Genomic DNA, 18,015 nt, shown 5'->3' on the forward strand with positions numbered 1-18,015 from the left:
TTTTTTTTTTTTTGTACTTGATTTGGTGTTAATCCCCCATTTGATGATATTCTTATGTACGTTGTTTTTTTTTTCTTTGGTTAAACAAAGGGGCTAATAGCCTGAGAAAAGAGAAATTACAAAATAATGTTACGAGGTCGAGAGACTCCGAAAATATCAAACTATAATAAATGCTTACACAGAAATGAAGCTTCCTCAAAATAGTTTTGTCCCAAAGGATGAGAGAGGCTCAGGTTGGCCAACTCATCAACAATAAAATTCATCTCACGATAGATATAGCTAAATATTACATTCCTTGTCACGTAGTAACATCGCATGACAAACTTGAATCAATTCACCAATAGGGTGATTATTAGTGGTACCATGTGATATCAATTGGAAAACGATTGTAGAATCATACTCCGCCAAAGGGCGCCAAACCCCTTTATTACGATATTAATGTGCTTTGCTTAATTTGCTTTTGTGCTAATTTTTGTTTCACATATATGATACATACATAAATATAATTTGGCAAGATTAGTTAGTATTCAATTGATTTTGATTCACAATGGTGGCTTTTTCCTTGCTGTTCAGAGAACATTTCTTGTCAACCGCGGAAACTTCTCGTATTCTGGTGTATATATAAAAAAAAGGGTGATCTCAAGTTAATTAGGTTTTCCGCTTTACGAGGACAAGAAGGAAACGTTTATCGTAATTCTCGGGTATATATCTCAACTATAAATAGTTGCAGTTCATCTAATTAAACCATTTCTCCGCAATTACATTTAATGTTACGATGACATTCGGTTCATGTGAGAACAAACTAGTCCATAACTTTACTTTTTGATTGTAAAAAGAGAAAAATATGGCCACGTTTCTCATAGTATACATGTATAAACTAATTATGCCAAAACCAAAACATGCAAACTCGAATGCAAACCCATGGCATCAACGAGTTTGCCATCATCTCTTTATTAATATAGACAATGGAGAAGTCTAGAAAAACATCTGATAAAGTTGGAACGACAAAAGAAACTCAAATGTACCCCTCCCATTTTTCAAAATCCAAAACCCAATTCCACAAAATTCCAAGGTCTCAAACAGAAAATGAACATTTTGGATCTAAAAAAAGGGGAAATTAAGAGAAGACAATAAAGTAGTTAACTGGAGATGTGCTGCAGGCTGTGCTTGTGCTGCATTTGCACGTTGATGATATTGGTAGTCATCGCGGTGTTCTTCGGTGTCGGTCCGTTGATGAATCTGAAGCATCACTTCGTTATCAAGCAATCTGTGGATCTTGTCTGTGAACCAATATTCATGGAATATCTGCATGCAGGCGTTGGATGAACAGAAAGCCCTTCTTGGGTTACACGGCACCTCCACCTTAATTTCCAGCTAGCTAGCTAGGGCTTTGTTTCTTTATTCTCGTCCTTGTTATCATTTTAAATTTTAGTTTTTTGGGGTTAGATTTTCCATTGTTTGTATTTGTAATCAAGTTTTCTGGTTTATATAAGATTTTTCCAGTCTTTCATCTTGTGAAGTTTTATTGACTAAAAAAGGGTTTCAATTTGTAGCAGCACTTGGACGTTTATCTCCGAATTTATGTTGGTTTGTTTTGGCTTTCGCTTATTCCTTATTGCTCTGGTTAGAAGATGCGATATAAGACAGAGGCTCAATGTCAAAGAGTAGAGGAAGATCTAAGAAAACTTAAAAAGAAACTCTAAAAAAAATATAGAGTACTTGAAGTTGACAGAAGAGTTGATACAAAACTGAGCGTAGTGACAATTAGAAACATGAATCGAGCTCTTGCTATGATTGTTAGGACATGCGTTCGATTGGAGTTAGAAGCCTCCACGACGCAACTAAGAATTCCAGGCTTTCTTCTTTCTATTAAATAGTATAATGCGTTTTTTCTTCAAACGACTCTTTCGTGTGGTGTTTGACTTGATTTATTTAAAAGATGAAAACCAAGACAATAAATATTATTTCGATACTTAACAGTGGCTAATCTTATTGTGGCGAATTTAGTTTTATTCAATCAAACGATATACGTGCGTCCTTACAAAGTTTTCAACCAAAAAATTATTCGTGATTTTGGAAAGATTTTTTCAGTGTGATTGATACACGGGATAGTATACTATGTGTTACTAAATAAATGATGAGATATGTGTGTTAAAAAGTTAATAACTTAAAAAATAAAATCTCCCACCATTTTTATTAAAACACGTGATGTTCCACTTGTGTTCCTTTTACAACTAAAAATTTCTCGTGTTTCTGCTAGCATCATGTCTCGAACCCAAAACCAAAAGGAGGAGGATTCTCTCCCCTCCTAATTTCTCTCATTCCCTCCCCTTTTACTTGAATGGTTACTACTAAATCACGTTAACATCTTATATTAATTTTTTTTATAAAAATAATAAGTTAAAAAACAAAGCGTGAGAGGAAAGGAGGAAAGAGGACAAGAACAGAAGGAGGGAGAATATTACTCCAAACCAAAGAGCAAATCTGACGTGGAAACTTAACTCTACGAAGTCATTGTAAAGTCTTTGTATCTATCCTACTATTTTTTTTATTCATTTATGGGAAAAGAGGAAGCTGTGATGCCCACCTAAAGTCTACATTTTGAGGACCTATGATGACCTCTTTCGTATGAGCTGTTACAAATTAATCCTATAGTAGCTAGGCTTATTCCACGTTGCACGTAAACAAAATCTAACGCGAAACCAATTAAAAAAGAAAAAAAAGGGGGATCAATCTCTTCCAGTCGACGAAGAATAGGGGGCTATCGTTCGTACCCATGTGGTGATTTTTTTTAATTATCAAATGATAAATTTATTAGATTAGTTGTTAAATTAGATGTTAGATTAGAAAGTCAACAAGATTTGAACCCATATTATGATATAAGAGCAACACTCATCTCTACTATTGTAGTTGAGAGGCACTTGCAAATTTAGTTTATAGAGTTATTAGAGGTCTGTGTAAATGGATTTATTGGATTTCTTTGCCCTGTTTCATTCAAGTTGAATTATGTTGAGATACGTGATGAGGACGATTGGGTTTTGCAAATAGAGGGGATACGCAAAACCTCAAGAGTAAATTGTAGTTATAATCCCTTAATTTTAAGTCAATTGTAACTTTGATCTCTAAACTAAAAATCCATTAGATATAGTCATTTAACTTGTCAAACTATAGAGCAGTGATCCTTTTGTTATGTTTACTGTTAATGTGCTTGTGTGGCAATACAATGGAACCCACATTATTTTAAATGGGTGCCGAATGGAATAAAAAATTAGGTATATAAGTTAGATTTTTATTATAAATATTCTACAAAAGAAACAAAAAATTAAAATAAAACATGATTGCCCCCTCCTATCTTTCATCCTCCTTGTTCCACGATCTCCGTATCTCTCGTACACCAAAGCCATCACACACCTTATCTCTTCCGCTCTCCTTATCTTTCATCCTCGTCTCTTCCGCTCTCTTTCAATTTTAAAAATAAAATAAAAAATTTCACATACTTTATATATGGGCATATACTATTATATATCTATACTGTTATTAAGAGAAGAGTCTTTGTCAAACAAAAACGCAAAAAAGACAACTCTACCCTTACTTTCATAACTTGAGTTTATAAACAAGGTTCAGTAATTGTGGATATTCATGTTAAACAATCAAAATAGTAATTGTGGATAATCATTAAACAATTAAAAAGAAGAAATAAAAGTCCAAAACTAAGGAAAAGGATCCTTGATGGATCCTTTTTGGGGATCCTAGGATTCCGTGATCGTGATCATTCATCGTACATCATACGGTTATAAATTATTTCAAAATCTAAAATTAAAGTTAAATATAAATAATACCTAATAATTTTTGATCGCACGATGTATTATGAATGGTCAATCCCTTCCGCTCTTCTTCAATTTGAACACAAAATAAAAAATTCCACACATTTTGTGTGTGGGCATATACTAATCTATTGTATATATAATAATAGTAAAAGAATACTCCTTTCTTATAGAGAAAGCAAACAGAACGGAGCGTTTTGTCAACGAGTGCAACTAATTCGTATCACAGAAGATCCTTCTCTCCTTCTTGTCCAGGTGGGACAAGAAGTCCAAACTCGTCAAACAAATCCTCCTACATATCCACAATCCCGAAGCTCCGATTCGATACAACCCACAATACAATCTCACAAAATCCTCACCAATCCACTCCGGAGATCCAATCGCATCGACGGATTGAAGAAGATGAAGATCACTGTGATGACCGCGGATGAACAGATCCTCTCCTTAGACGTCGATCCTCACGAGACTGTAAAACCCTAATTTTTCACCTCAGAAACCCCCCAATTACTTTGATAGTTCTTTAACTTAATTTGGAAGTTATTTTTTTATTTAATTTTAATTTTTCTGTGATAGGTTGAGAATGTGAAAGCTCTGCTGGAAGTGGAGGTGAGAAATTTAACTTAATTTAATTTAATTTAATTTAATTCATGAAATAATCATTTTTTTTATACTTAATTTGAAGGATTAAGCTGTTTTTTTGGGGAAAAACTTTTGGATTGAAGTGAAGTTTAGATCTTTCTGTACTTGGGATTTAGAGGAAGAGGTGAAGAACTGGAATATAATTGCAATCTGCACAATTTAAAGTGCTGAACTCTGTTGATTTGAAAGCTAGTTTTTTGAATCCAGTTAGCTGTTTAGTTAATGGAGTAATGTATAAGGAATGCGTGATTTGATTTTCCGATGCGTATAAGCAGACGCGGGTGCTGCTTCAGCAGCAGCAGCTGCTATATAATGGGAGGGAGATGAGGAATTCTGAGAAGCTGAGTGCTCTTGGTGTTAGAGATGATGACTTGATAATGATGGTGTCCAATGCCGCCTCGAGGTATATTTGATAATGCTCTACTTTTGTGCAATTCACTTTATGATGTTCATGCATTTAATGGGCCTGTGGATATGTCTCAGTGCACCGTCCACTGCCTTGAGCTTCAATCCAGATGGGTCTGCGGTAAACCCAGAAGCTTTCCAGCAGCACATTAGGAATGATTCTAATTTGACAGCACAGTTGTTTCAGGTAGCATGATGTTCTGATACTTTAATTTCTTTTTTGTGGTTTTGGTTGGCGTTTGTCGACAGTTGCTACATAGTGTTTGAAAAGAGACATTAATAAGTTGAATGATATCTTCTTTTTTAAAATTTTGCATTGCTATTCTGAGGTAATAAACTGTTTGTTGCAGAGTCTTTCAAAATGTAGTTCGTTGTCCCTAGTTTGTGTGATTTTGTACTTCCCGTGAGTTTCTGATAGTCTTTGCTTTTGTTTGGAGCTTACAGAGTGACCCAGACTTGGCACAAGTTATTCTTGGAAATGATCTCAATAGACTGCAGGAACTTTTGCGAGAGCGTCATCGCCAAAAATCTGAACTAAAACGGAAACAAGATGAGGAGCTTGTAAGTTACGTTTTCTTCCATAGTCATTGTAGGATGGTTGCTACTTTATATGGCCTACACTGTAATATGTCTCCATACATACTGATTAAAATACATATAGCCATATGGTAATTGATGAAGTTTCAGAGAAATACACTGATGCTAACTAACTGTAAATAATATTGCGATGTCTGTTTCTGTACGTATGCGTGTTTATCCTGTGTTACCTCTTGAATCTAGATTTTGGCATGATTTATAATTCCTGTAACTGATGGAGCTTTTGGTTACCTGAATCTTGTGAGCAGGCTCTTCTTTATGCAGATCCTTTTGATGTGGAAGCCCAGAAGAAGATTGAAGCTGCTATTCGCCAGGTTAGTGGTATTGTGATTATTGTTTTTGTCAAAGGAGTGAGGTTCACAGAAGATAATTCAACTCCATAGTTTCTTTAATAACCTGGAGCTGTAGTTGTTCTTTCCTCAAATATTTGCGGTGGTAACGTACTCTTAAAAACCATTTCTTAATTGCTCACAATATGTATTTTGTTATTTATTTTTATTTTTTTTTAGGGTAGTGCTATCCACACGTCCTTTTTACTTCCACACACCTCTTTGGGGTGTCTGGATAGCACCACCCTTTTTTTAATATTGCTTATTTCCTTTGCAGAAAGGAATTGATGAAAATTGGGCTGCTGCTCTGGAGCATAACCCTGAAGCTTTTGCAAGAGTGGTATGTATGATTATCAACTTTCTCTACCAGTGTTATTATTTTAAATTGGTATTGTGTTTGATGTTCTATGCTTTTCCAGGTTATGTTGTATGTTGACATGGAAGTGAATGGTGTCCCGTTGAAGGTAATTATTCCCTAATAGCTTAGGACTGTTACTCTTCTTTCTCTTCAGTTCAATGTGATATGAGATGGCTAGAATATTTTTCTGTCATCTGTGTTACCTTCCTAATTCGACTGCACTTTATGTTTCCTGTACAACTCAATAAAGGCTATCCATCTCAACTAATATTATCAGTTCTCGTTCTTTATGGATTGTCTGTACTTTAAGTAACTGCAAAAGTTACATACTTTGTTTATTTCCACTTGTATCCAGGCATTTGTTGACAGTGGAGCGCAGTCAACCATTATATCAAAAAGTTGTGCCGAGCGTTGTGGGTATGAGCTAATTTTAACTATTAGACTATTCTTTACTGGTTGTGAAAGTATTTTTACACAAGCGACTCACTTTAATATTCTATTGATGAATATACTTGGATCATGTACTTGAGTCTCGTGCCTTTTTGGATTAGCAAGTTTGGTGCTATTATCTGGGATATCAGTCCACTGTCTATTAGTTGTGTGGTTGTTTGTTTCATGGTGGACATTCAGTGGCCCAAACACAATAAATATGCATGCATGATTTTAAGATGAATACGGATGTTGATTTGGATGACAATCTCAGTTGGTTGTTTTCACTAGCTACTTTATATCATATCACTTTAGCCACTTAGATAAGATCTTGTGACCAACCCTCAGAAAAGTTCATGCGAAAAGGAGAGAATTTTTTAGTGCTTTATTGCTGTTTTCTTTATTAGAATTTCTGTTGATTTTTTTTTTCCCATATTTTTATGAATACTGATGTTGATTTGGATGCATGTGAGAACCGTAGGAGGTAGTTCAATAACAATCTCAGTCGTTTTTTTTTCACCGACTACTTTATATCATACAACTTTAGCCACATAAATTTTGCTTTGGCAACCAACCCTTCTGATAAGCTTTTATGAAAAAGAAGGCAATTTTTGAATGCATTACTGCTGCTTTCTTTATCAGAAATTCTTTTGATTCTTTTGATTTCATATTTTTATGAATAATGTGAGAGTTACAGGAACAAAAGCCTAATGTTGTGTTGTTTTGGGTGTTAAACTCGCTAGCTTGTTGAGGCTTTTAGATCAACGTTATAAGGGCATTGCTCATGGAGTTGGTCAATCAGAGATATTGGGTCGAATTCATGTAGCTCCAATCAAGGTAGCTGCCTATGCTGAGCAAATCCGTATTATTTTATACTCTATCTGAAATGTTTACTTGAGTGACAGGCTTTTTAACATTGTTTCTGTAGATTGGAAGTATATTTTACCCTTGTTCATTCATGGTTCTCGATGCTCCGAATATGGAGTTTCTCTTTGGTTTGGATATGCTCCGTAAGCATCAGGTAGAATCCCTACTCCAAATTCTGTGATAATTGTCTTTCTCAATGGTTGTAATTAATGAGGAGCTCCATTGGTTAGTCACTTAGTCTTTTAACATTAAAGATGTCTTCAGTGCATTATAGATTTGAACGAAAATCTTTTGAGAGTTGGCGGTGGAGAAGTTTCTGTACCATTTTTGCAAGGTAGGTCCCGTGATCTCTACGTATGTATGTATAAATATTCTGGAATATTTAGGTCCTTTGCTAAAGAAAAATCTAAAACTATGTATTTGTTTCAGAAAAAGACATCCCATCTCGTTTTCTTGATGAAGAAAGGTTCTCCAAGGAAGCATCCAGCTCAGGAGCTCCTGTAAGTCTACTTGAGTTTATGCTTTTCCTGAAGTCAAGGATTCTTGCTGTTTGCTGTTTCCGGTTCATAAATGCATAATAATAATAAAATCTAGGATCTAAATTCTGTTGTTATCTGTAAAAACAGTTGTATCATCTTGTATGAGGGTTTGTATTTGCTCCTTTTTATTTTCATATCTTTCCACCCCCTGCTAATTTCTTGTTAAGTATAGAATCTATAGATATAACATAGTTTTTTGGTTCATAGCATTCATTAGGATATGTTGTCTTATAAACGTTTTCAAATTTAGCAAGGCAGTTGACTTTCGATTTATATTTCTTTCATTTTGCTTATTGTGCTTTAATAATGGTATTCTTTAGGTTACAGCAGGAACAGCAGATACGAACAAAACTGTACCATCAGGAGGGCAATCTTCTGGTTAGTTTGGAAAATACTCATAGTTGTTAACGGATGCTTTGGTTATGATTTGTGTTGGGTGGTGCAATTTAGTTTGTTTGCTCTTGTTTGGTTGAATCGGTTAACGAGAATTATGGAGTTTAATGGGACACCTTAATAATCATTTGTGTCAGGGAGGTGAAATTTAGTTTGTTTGCTCTTCTCGGTTAAATTGGTTACTTGCAAATTGTGATAGCAGTGCATGTATGAATTTTCCCCACGTATAACTGATGGTCGTTTCCTTTTCCTTTTAAACTTGACACAGCGAGTGCTCGTTCAAACCAGACTCAGGTAAATTTTTCTAGCTTTACGCTATTTTTTAATTTATATCGAGAAGTTTAATTATGCTGTAGTGTTTTACATTTGCTTAATCTCCACTCTTTAAGTTATCAACTAGGGTTTTCAGTCTTTCGGGGGTTCACCATACAGAGAAGTTGGATCGTCGAATAAAATTTCTACATCTGACGAAGTTGTGGTTGCAGGGATCTGAATTTGAAGCTAAGGTTGCAAAGCTTGTCGAGCTAGGGTTCGGGAGAGATGCGGTAATACAAGCTCTTAAATTTTTCGATGGCAACGAAGAACAAGCAGCCGGGTATCTTTTCGGTGGCTGATTTGAAACTTTATACCTTTGCAAAATTCATATTCGTTGTTGGATTAATGCCTAGTTTGGGAACTCAACAACTAAAAGTTCGAAGTTATTATGTATTTGTTACCCTTTGATCTAACCTTATTGATTGAGACCCACGAACGAGGGTTGCAATTTATATAGACAGTCCGTCCTTCGATTTGATTTTCTTGAGTTTTACTTTTATTTCAAATCTGCTTTTTTTATCCCCTGCTGGATTGACGTTTTTCGGATTGAATTTCGATGGTGGAGTAACTACTGGACTGTTGGATTGTTAAAATACTAATATAGGATTAAGTACTAAAAATCTTTCAATTTTTTAGTATCGTTTTAAATTGGTCATAATTTTTTTAAACATTCCAAACAAATACTCCATTTATTGAAAATGTTGCATCCATCAAAGCTCCAGTTCAAAATTCGTCAAATTAATTAGGGGTTTGTTTTGTTTGTTTGTTTGTTTGTTTTTTTTTTTTTTTTTAAGGAAATAATTAATTAGGGTTTCTTTGGCTCCAAGAACAATAGAAGGTCATAGAAGCATAGCCTTCAATCAGACTATCAACTCTAATCTCAACGCAAAAGCAACAAATCCACCCTACAACTGCCGCCAACATTGGGGAGAAGGTCATGGAGGTTGCTAAAACAGTATGCCCTGCCATGATGTACCCACCATCATCTTCATTGCCCACAAAGAAGAATTAGAAGCTTTATGAGTCGAGAATCAGCGATGAAGAAATCACATAAGTAGAAACAAGCTCCTTGGAACCCTTTTTGAATTATTAACCCTCTTATTTGTTAGGAGACAATGTAATTTCAATTTGGATCTATTTTCATTCAATTCAATACCCTTTGATCATCCGGTTCCACATTATATAATCTATTTTTGAAATTTAGATTTTGAGGTGACTAATATTAATGTTGACCATGTTATACTGAGTTGAGGGGCTTTTTATATAATCTATGTTTGAAAAATTAACTGTGGCTTAATGAATGTGATATTCTCAATATGTTGAATACTTATCTGGAATGTTTAAAAAGGTTAAGACGAGCTTAGAATGACACTAAAAGATTGAGGGGTTAAGGTACTTAATCCTAAAATATATTTTGTGATTGTGAGATTTCTAATAAACCAATTCGGGTATGCCGTTAAGTTTAGTGTAATTGCGTTTTAATTTTGAGGGCATCAAGTCTTATTCAATATGCTTTTTTTTTTTTTTTTTTTTTTTTTTTAACTATGATTACTAGTTTTTATAAAAACCAATATTTATAAAATTAAAATTAAATTAAATAGGCTAACAATATTATGATATGAATTCTTGTTTTTTAGATACGTTGTCATAAAGCAGCAAAAATGAGTTTATTCTCACACAATACAACATAAACAGTTTTTTTTCAAAGTACAGCAATACCAAACCAGCCCGTAAGTAATCTACAAAAGTGCGCTGATTTTGTTCAGGCCTTCATGCTGGGTTTTGATGTTATAGACGCCATTGCCCTTTTGCGGATGGATGAGCTCTATGTAGAGTCTTTTGAGATCAAGGACGTTAAAACACTTCCTAGGGTGCACTTGTCTCGTGCTATAGGAAGGCTTTCCGGTAAGGATGGTAAAACAAAGTTTGCAAGGGATTCTCTTTGCAGCCTTATCTTAGGGTCCCCTGCCGGAAAAGTGTATTCGAAATTAAGAGCAGTTACTGCTAGATTGGCGGAAAGGTTTTGATTTCGGTTTTGTGTCACCTTAGACGTTTGTCTTGAGTTATTCTAAGCCAGTTATAGTTTTGAGTATTTTGAGGATGCTTGCAAGAGGTTTTAGTAACATCATATGGACCGTCTAGTAAGAAAACTTTTTTTTTTTTGGATATCTTGGTATGAATTGATTTTGTTCTTATCTTTTTCATTTGATTATATGGTTCATGCATCTCCTAGGAAAATAAATTGACTTCAAAAATGTGAAACATTAAGTGAAAGCTTGGCGCTGCGGTTAGGGATGAACTCGAACCCGAGACCTCCAGTTTTTAGGATGGCTGAGATCAGACTAGCTCAGAGGCTAGATTGGTGCCAACTGTCATAGCACCTGGTGTGTTTAAGTTGTTAGCGTGCTAGGCATTTGTGATGGATTTGCAATTTAAGTTGTTAGCGTGCTAGGCATTTGTGATGGATTTGCAATGGTCATTTGTACTCTCACTGACCATTGTCTCATTCTCTGAATCGAATCCAAGAGGCATAAATCTGTGATTTTGAGTCAACCAACGAACTGGCTGGATCTGGTGTTGAGCTACAAAGTTCGGTGTTCACCACAGAAAACTATGACTTCTAGTGTATACAAATGAAGACGATTTTCAAGTCTCACAACTTGTGGTAGTTTGTAGATGAAGGATTTGAGATTCTAGATGAATTTGAGGATGAACTCACCGAGAAGGAGAAGATTGGGGTTCAGGATTCCATAGCTCGAGACGCAAAGGTGTTGGGGTTGATTCAAGGTGCAGTTTCAGATGAGATCTTACCTAAGATTGCGAACCAAGAGACTGCAAAGGAGGCGTGGGGATATTCTGAAGCAAGAATAGAGAGGCGATTCACAAGTTAGAGCTATGAAATTGCTAGGTATTCGTCGAGACTTTGAGTATGCTCGTATGAGAGATATCTGTTTATTTGACTAGACTGTTTGGATTTATTAACCAAATGAAGATGTATAGTGAAGAGTGAGCAATAAACGAATTGTGGAAAAATTGTTGCTTAGTCTCATTAGGATCTATGATAATTTTGTGCCTGTGATTGAGAGAACTAAGAAACTTGATAAAAATGATTCTACTGAGGTTGTAGCAACAAAGACTAATATTTTATTTTTTATTTTTTTTAAAGGGAGACAACTGATTCTACTAAGGTTATCACCATTTCCAGAGGCCAAGAAGACTCTGTAGCATTTCAGCAAAAAGCACAAAAAGATACTTTCCAGTCTAAGAATACAGTCAAGAGACAGCTCACAAGCTTGCAATTTTAAGGGGAAGAAATTATGGAAGAAGAAAGATAAGGGTAGTTTTAAGAATAGTGAAAACTTGCAGAAGTTGTTGGCATAAATGCAAGGGAGATTAAATTTGTAAACTAAATGTTGGAAACTAAAAGACATAGAAGTTGATGATTGGTTTATTGCTTAAGCGTTGATAAATGTGTTCATTCTTATAGATGACACATCATTTAGTTTGCAAATTTAGTTTTCCTAGCATTACTCTATGTGTAACATGATAACCAAATAAATACTTTAACTTCTTTATTCCCCTTATTTTGCCCCGATGTTTTTCGATAAATAAATCTTTTCGGAATGACGGAAAAGACGTATAAATACATCTGCCTAACCTAAAATCCACATATCTTGAAGGATTTAAACAATGATGAACAAGAATTGACCTACTCTGTCATCTCTAGTAGTGCATGACGACAATAGGACTCCTGACATTGTGCTTCCCATCCGTCCAATTTAACTCTCCAAATATATAGTCTTGCGGCCCTTGAACCCTAGCCTTCAGAACAACCTTGAACTTCTTCTCTTCGCCATTGCTCTTGAACTGCAAGGTACCAGGCTTAACAGTAACAGAAACTCCCACCGGTTCCTTAACACGAACTACGTATGTGCCTGGAGAACCTACATTCTTAACCCTTCTGATCACAGTCACCGGCATGTCACGGAGATTGGGAACTGTTATAGAAGGATAGTTAAAATCAGAAAGACTATATGCCTTGGGACATTTATGTGGCTCTTTAGAAAACACTTTGAGAAGCGTTGCGTTGTAGCCACGAGCACATAAGAAGTTCAAGTAATCATCGGTTGTTAGGTCATAAACAAGTCCAGGGTCCATCGCACGGTTTGGTTGAACATGTCCTGCACCATAAGCAAATGGTGTTGCTCTGGCCTTGGATGAGTCCAGCATTGTGCCCTTGTTGTTATCTCGTTTTCTTGCTGCAGAAGGAACCAAATAAAGAAAATTAACAACTCGAATGCGTGTGACAAAATTATGGTAACTTAAACCAGAAGGGAAAAATTGTACCGGTGGTCATGATTGCGGATTTAATAGCTGAAGGGGTCCATGTCGGGTGAAGGGTTTTCAAAAGACCGACAATTCCAGATACATGAGGGCACGACATGGAAGTTCCGGATTCTGTATTAAAAGGTACACGCCGCTTATCGAACTCCCCATCAGTTGGCCCAGTTGCTTGAGTATAAGCAGCAATTATACTCACTCCAGGCGCTGTGATATCAGGCTGATGCGCAAACATTGAACAGGTTAGATAAAATATTTAAAGAAGCATTGCACATAAGAATGAAAAGGAATTTCAAACATTACCTTAAGAATTGACTGCTCAACGGGGTTAGGCCCCCTCGAAGAGAATGAAGCCATAAATGGAGCTGGTTTTGTTCCTAGTTCAGTCTTTACACGAGTAATGTAAGCCATAGGAATCCTGATTCATTTTCATTGAATGAGAGGGTAGAAGATTAGTCACGAACTTTTCAGGTCAAAAAACACACAAAATGAAAGATCAGAATATGTACTTGGTCGACTTGATGTAGGCAAAGACTGATTCTCCATCGGAAAAATTAACGTGTGAAGCCGGAAGCAAGTGAGGATCAGCTATGATTTCATTCCCGCTTAGCTTATCATTGACCAAAATCATTCCAACAGCGCCTGCAAGAATAGCTTGTTGACCCTTGTTGGCTCTTGCATTTTCCCCTCGAACGCAAACCAAAATTTTCCCCTCCGCCTTCTTTTTATCAAGGGTACCAGGTTTGCAGAGCTGGCTGAAGAAGTTGGAGAAGGTACAGTTAAGTAATGTACATTATGCACAAGCATATCATTGAAAAATTGATGTTACTCACGCTTCAGAAGCAGACGCATTAGTAGCTTTAGCATCGCTTGCACTGATCAATGGGTAGAACTTTTCAGCTGGCAAACCTGTAGAGGAAAGACTTGCTCCCTAGTAACAAGAATATCGTTACTTAAGGATGTTAAACTGTTGATTAGGACATCAACTACCATATCATGTTGTAAATCAATGTCATATCTGTAGCATTACTCGTGATGATGAACAGACTAATAGTGATTAGGGTTATTGTTTTTATCACTGTCTATTTGCACACCAACTACCATATCATGTCATAGATTAATGTTACCCCTATTGCATTACTCGTTACAATAAACACGGGACTAGCGACTAGGGACTAGGGTGTTAGTTTTAAATACCTTGAGATGCTTCTTGTTGCCAAGAGCAACATAATTGGAGAACTCGCGATCTATCGTGCTAGCTCCAACTGTGAGCATCCACGGTGCCACATTCGACACTGACCCAGGAGTAGGGCCTGAATTGCCAGCTGAGCTGACCACAGTGATCCCCTTCTTAACAGCATGGAAGGACCCTATTGCAATCCCATCATTAAAAAACTCTACAGCTTCACCACCAAGAGACACTGAAAGCACATCAACACCGTCACTAATTGCAGCTTCAAAAGCGGCCAAAATGTCTGCATCAAAGCACTCGTTGTCATTGATTGGCGGCCAGCATACTTTGTACGCAGCCACCCGAGCTTTTGGGGATCCACCCTTCGCTGTGCCGTTGCCATTACCGAAAACACTTGCTCTAGGAACAAAATTACCACCAGCCGTTGAAAGGGTGTGTGAGCCATGACCGGCATAGTCACGAGCGTTGGGCTGGATGGACTTGGCTGCAGTGGAGTTAACCATGGAAGCATACGCGAGGTATCCTTTGCTGAAGTACCTTGCTCCGATCAGCTTCCTACGTAAGTGTTAATCCGAATTAACATTAGCCGTTATCGCCTAGTTAAACAACTGCATTAACCAAATTAAATAGCGACGTGACACAAACATTGCTAGCGTAGTTGGTGGTATTACGTCTGCATGAGTTGAAAATGTGCAACATAAACAATGATCCAGTTGACTTATTGCTAAAGTATATATACAATACTGGATAAACAGGTGGGAGACACAACTTTAGGTTACTTTGTAGCAAGGACCCCCCGGCCTTTTTTTTCAAACTTTATATTAAAGTTCGCCTTTTAGATCATGGATGTAACCCAACAATTCCCAATGTATGCTATTTTACTTTCAGAAGTCAATTACCCAATCACATCCCACAATATACCATCTGATCAAAACAAATGATGGTTGTTCTTAACTAGCAGAAACTAACATATTGGTGAGAACCTACCCCACATTAGTTGGGCAAGTGTTTAATAAGTGAAATACTAACAACAATCATTCATTTGCACTCATTCGTTTAAGCAAGTTCCTAATAAGTGAAATATCAAGAAAGGTCGTTGGCATACATAGATTAATTGGAGCAAGTATATAATGGAACAGCGCTAAAGATAATTGCTTGCATGAATGAGCGATTTCTGGCTGTTTATGCAATGGGCACCCATGTGCATTAGCGAGCAAAAGTCGCCCGGATAAGCAACGGACTTAAGTAAGATTCAATTACACCTATTGGTTTTTTCACCTTACATATCAAGATTCTGGATCAACTGAAGATACAAATTGGGACCAATGTACCATTCAAAAAATGTAACCTACTTTAAAAAATGAAATTATTTGAGAAAGGAGCAAGAAATGGAGAAGAGAATGGACCTATTGCAACGAGAACCATTTTTGGTGAGCTGACAGATTCCACGCCATTTAGATGGGATTGGTCCCATCCCTTCATCGCTAAAGCTCTTTGATTCCGGCCAAACACCTATCACAAAACCAATAAAGAAAACATAGCACATAACAAGAAAATGTCAAAAACCATGCATGATTGACAAATGAATAGTGTTGGCCACAGAATGATATGCATACATAATGGAAAATTACTAGAACGCATGGAGAAAACACGCCAAAGAAAGTTAGGAAATATTCACAAATAAAACTATAGTTATAACTTCTTATTCAAAAAAAGAAAAGAAAAAAAAAACGAAGGACATTAAATAGACAATAACTCTATATAATTGTGTCAATTTCTTGTCTGTTTATAATTCTTCCGTTCTATTTTTAATTAAAAATTTATAGCTAGATCAATTTGTTCATATTTCCGAGAAATGCCAATGGAGCAGAAATTAGAAGCACAGTCTTGACTGATCTACATTTAAATTTCTTACTGCAGTTAATTTATAAGAAATGAAATTCTCTTTTTGTAGTGAAGTAAAACAAAAATGGATTAAATTGGTTTGTCAGAGAATTTGACATCAACATGCCAAATGCTATAAAATATGGGTTGGTAAATACTAAAAATCATTATGCAAAGTGCTATATTCGGTTGGTAGGGTTTTCAAAAATTATAACATTTGAATCTAACTATCATATATCATTTACTGAACTTATTATATTATATAACAATATGCCTATGTAAGTTTTCTTGAATTCTAGAATGATGGGTAAACCGTGATGAAACCATAAGTTATTCCTTTTTTTAGAATAAAATTAGTTATATAATATGAAAACGCTGAACTGATGTGGTTACGTCAAAGGCATTATCGCAACATAAAATGCAGCAGCATTCTCAGTCGAAATTACAAGAAATACTTTTATGATAAAAACGCGTGCACATCAAATCAAGTTTCAAATACGAAATCAAGTTTCAAAAACACTTAAGCAACATTTATTGGAGCAGAAATATATCAAGGAAAGCAAAGAATGTGGCCGATTTTACACTCCAAAATTTACAATTTAACCTAAATTAGCAACAAACTAATTACGATTACCAGTATCAAGGTTTCCTATAATCGTATTTGCACCAAACCGTGCCTTCTTCAAAATTGAACCGGGTCGGGTTTCACCGTTTTCTTCCAATCCAAGAAAATCCCATGAACGAGTTGTGTGTAGCTTTCTTCCTCTGTTTGGAAAGACAGACACAACATTTGGATCATCTGCAGATGCACAGAAAATGCATTGTGAAAAAAAAAAACGGAGGAAGGAAGAGGAAACTGCAAATAAAAAACTTCCAAAATTGATTTCAAAAAATATATTTTACTTGCAATCTGAGCAGCCTCTTCATCATCCAAAATTGCAGCAAAGCCATTGATATTTCTCGTATATGAATAAAATATCGCTTCTTGTGCCCTTTCATTGCTGTTGAAGAAATTGGAACAGAAGAAAAAATCCAACCATATTAGCATGGAAAAAGAAAATTCAAACCCTACACAGAAAGCATATAAGTGTCCATACCTCCCCAAAACTGTTCCAAGCAGATTGTAGTGAGAATTTGTCACGCTATCGAGATCGGAAGACGAAGGATCCAGAACATGAGGACGTGCTCCTAAGTACACAATGTAAGACTGAAACAAAGAAATAGTATCAAAGCCATTAGTGAAATTTGATCAGAACGAAACTTCAAAAAATTAATTCGACGAAACGAAAGAAAGCAATGCATGCATACATTTTTGGCAGCATATGTTGGAATCTGAAACAAAGAGAAGAGAAGAACTATGAGAAGAAAAGGAGGGAGAGTTGAAATTCCCATCTGTCAATATTTTGTGAAGAGAAGAAGTGTGTGGAAAGAGGCTATTCCTTCTCCTGTTTTTAAAACGCTGTTTTTGCCTGTTTTTGGAAGCAAAAATTGTTTCCTCCTATTGCACCAATAACGGAAAGTGATGGGATGCTTCCAATTTGAAAGTTGGAATTTGAGGAATTTTTTGGGAAAAATATAATTTTTAAAAATCATTGCAAACAGTTATATTTATTTATATATATATATATTTATTTTATTTGGATGTATGGTTGAGATGAGATTTTGAAAATTTTGGTGGAAAAATTTGTGGCCTTAAAAAGACAATTTGACTATTTTGCAAATAGCTATTTTCTCCATTACTCAAATATTAATATGCTGGATTTTATATTAATTTTGGGATTCTGATTGAATTTGACAAGAAATTAAGTACACGGAATCAACAATTAGCATCAATTAGTCTGCTTTTATGAGATTTTTATTTTCGTTTCGTTTGAGGAATTTTAGTCAACTGATCGACCATTTG

The 18,015-nt window shown here is 35.8% G+C and overlaps 3 protein-coding genes across 3 annotated transcripts; 2 read left to right on the forward strand and 1 right to left on the reverse strand.

The window, feature by feature from the left end:
- The first annotated feature begins 4,096 nt into the window (after window positions 1–4,096).
- On the forward strand, window positions 4,097–9,173 carry LOC125470453 (protein DNA-DAMAGE INDUCIBLE 1). Its single transcript, XM_048569530.1, has 16 exons — window positions 4,097–4,292; window positions 4,398–4,430; window positions 4,739–4,866; window positions 4,947–5,055; window positions 5,313–5,429; window positions 5,714–5,779; window positions 6,072–6,134; window positions 6,214–6,258; window positions 6,508–6,569; window positions 7,325–7,418; window positions 7,510–7,602; window positions 7,713–7,782; window positions 7,878–7,948; window positions 8,308–8,365; window positions 8,649–8,674; window positions 8,866–9,173. Exons 1-16 carry the CDS (start codon window positions 4,227–4,229, stop codon window positions 8,992–8,994), a joined length of 1,230 nt encoding a protein of 409 aa, XP_048425487.1. The 5' UTR covers window positions 4,097–4,226; the 3' UTR covers window positions 8,995–9,173.
- Window positions 9,174–10,467: 1,294 nt separating this feature from the next.
- LOC125470394 (pre-rRNA-processing protein PNO1-like) lies at window positions 10,468–11,586 on the forward strand. The gene is made up of 2 exons (XM_048569360.1): window positions 10,468–10,609; window positions 11,372–11,586. The coding sequence occupies exons 1-2, from the start codon at window positions 10,468–10,470 to the stop codon at window positions 11,584–11,586; spliced, it is 357 nt and encodes a 118-aa protein (XP_048425317.1).
- Window positions 11,587–12,242: 656 nt separating this feature from the next.
- On the reverse strand, window positions 12,243–17,519 carry LOC125470471 (subtilisin-like protease SBT5.4). Its single transcript, XM_048569592.1, has 11 exons — window positions 17,421–17,519; window positions 17,210–17,319; window positions 17,016–17,113; window positions 16,747–16,911; window positions 15,635–15,740; window positions 14,234–14,783; window positions 13,870–13,967; window positions 13,546–13,791; window positions 13,340–13,454; window positions 13,043–13,256; window positions 12,243–12,954 (listed from the first exon to the last, which is right to left on the reverse strand). Exons 1-11 carry the CDS (start codon window positions 17,502–17,504, stop codon window positions 12,419–12,421), a joined length of 2,322 nt encoding a protein of 773 aa, XP_048425549.1. The 5' UTR covers window positions 17,505–17,519; the 3' UTR covers window positions 12,243–12,418.
- Between the last annotated feature and the right edge of the window lie 496 nt (window positions 17,520–18,015).

The sequence above is a fragment of a genome, unplaced genomic scaffold (genome assembly GCF_019419815.1).
Source record: "Pyrus x bretschneideri cultivar Hongxiangsu unplaced genomic scaffold, Pyrus_bretschneideri_v1 Contig5, whole genome shotgun sequence".
Classification (NCBI taxonomy): Eukaryota; Viridiplantae; Streptophyta; class Magnoliopsida; order Rosales; family Rosaceae; genus Pyrus; species Pyrus x bretschneideri.

Bases quoted from the DNA above. Each gene is read 5' to 3' on its own strand.
- LOC125470453 (XM_048569530.1), top strand. From the start codon at position 4,227: ATGAAGATCACTGTGATGACCGCGGATGAACAGATCCTCTCCTTAGAC. The intron at 7,603-7,712 runs GTAGAATCCCTA...AGATGTCTTCAG, and splicing joins ATATGCTCCGTAAGCATCAG to TGCATTATAGATTTGAACGA. The intron at 8,675-8,865 runs GTAAATTTTTCT...TTGTGGTTGCAG, and splicing joins CTCGTTCAAACCAGACTCAG to GGATCTGAATTTGAAGCTAA.
- LOC125470394 (XM_048569360.1), top strand. From the start codon at position 10,468: ATGCTGGGTTTTGATGTTATAGACGCCATTGCCCTTTTGCGGATGGAT. The intron at 10,610-11,371 runs GTAAAACAAAGT...GGTAGTTTGTAG, and splicing joins AAGGCTTTCCGGTAAGGATG to ATGAAGGATTTGAGATTCTA.
- LOC125470471 (XM_048569592.1), bottom strand. From the start codon at position 17,504: ATGGGAATTTCAACTCTCCCTCCTTTTCTTCTCATAGTTCTTCTCTTC. The intron at 16,912-17,015 runs GTAAAATATATT...GTGCATCTGCAG, and splicing joins AGAGGCTGCTCAGATTGCAA to ATGATCCAAATGTTGTGTCT. The intron at 15,741-16,746 runs GTAATCGTAATT...GTTTTGTGATAG, and splicing joins TATAGGAAACCTTGATACTG to GTGTTTGGCCGGAATCAAAG.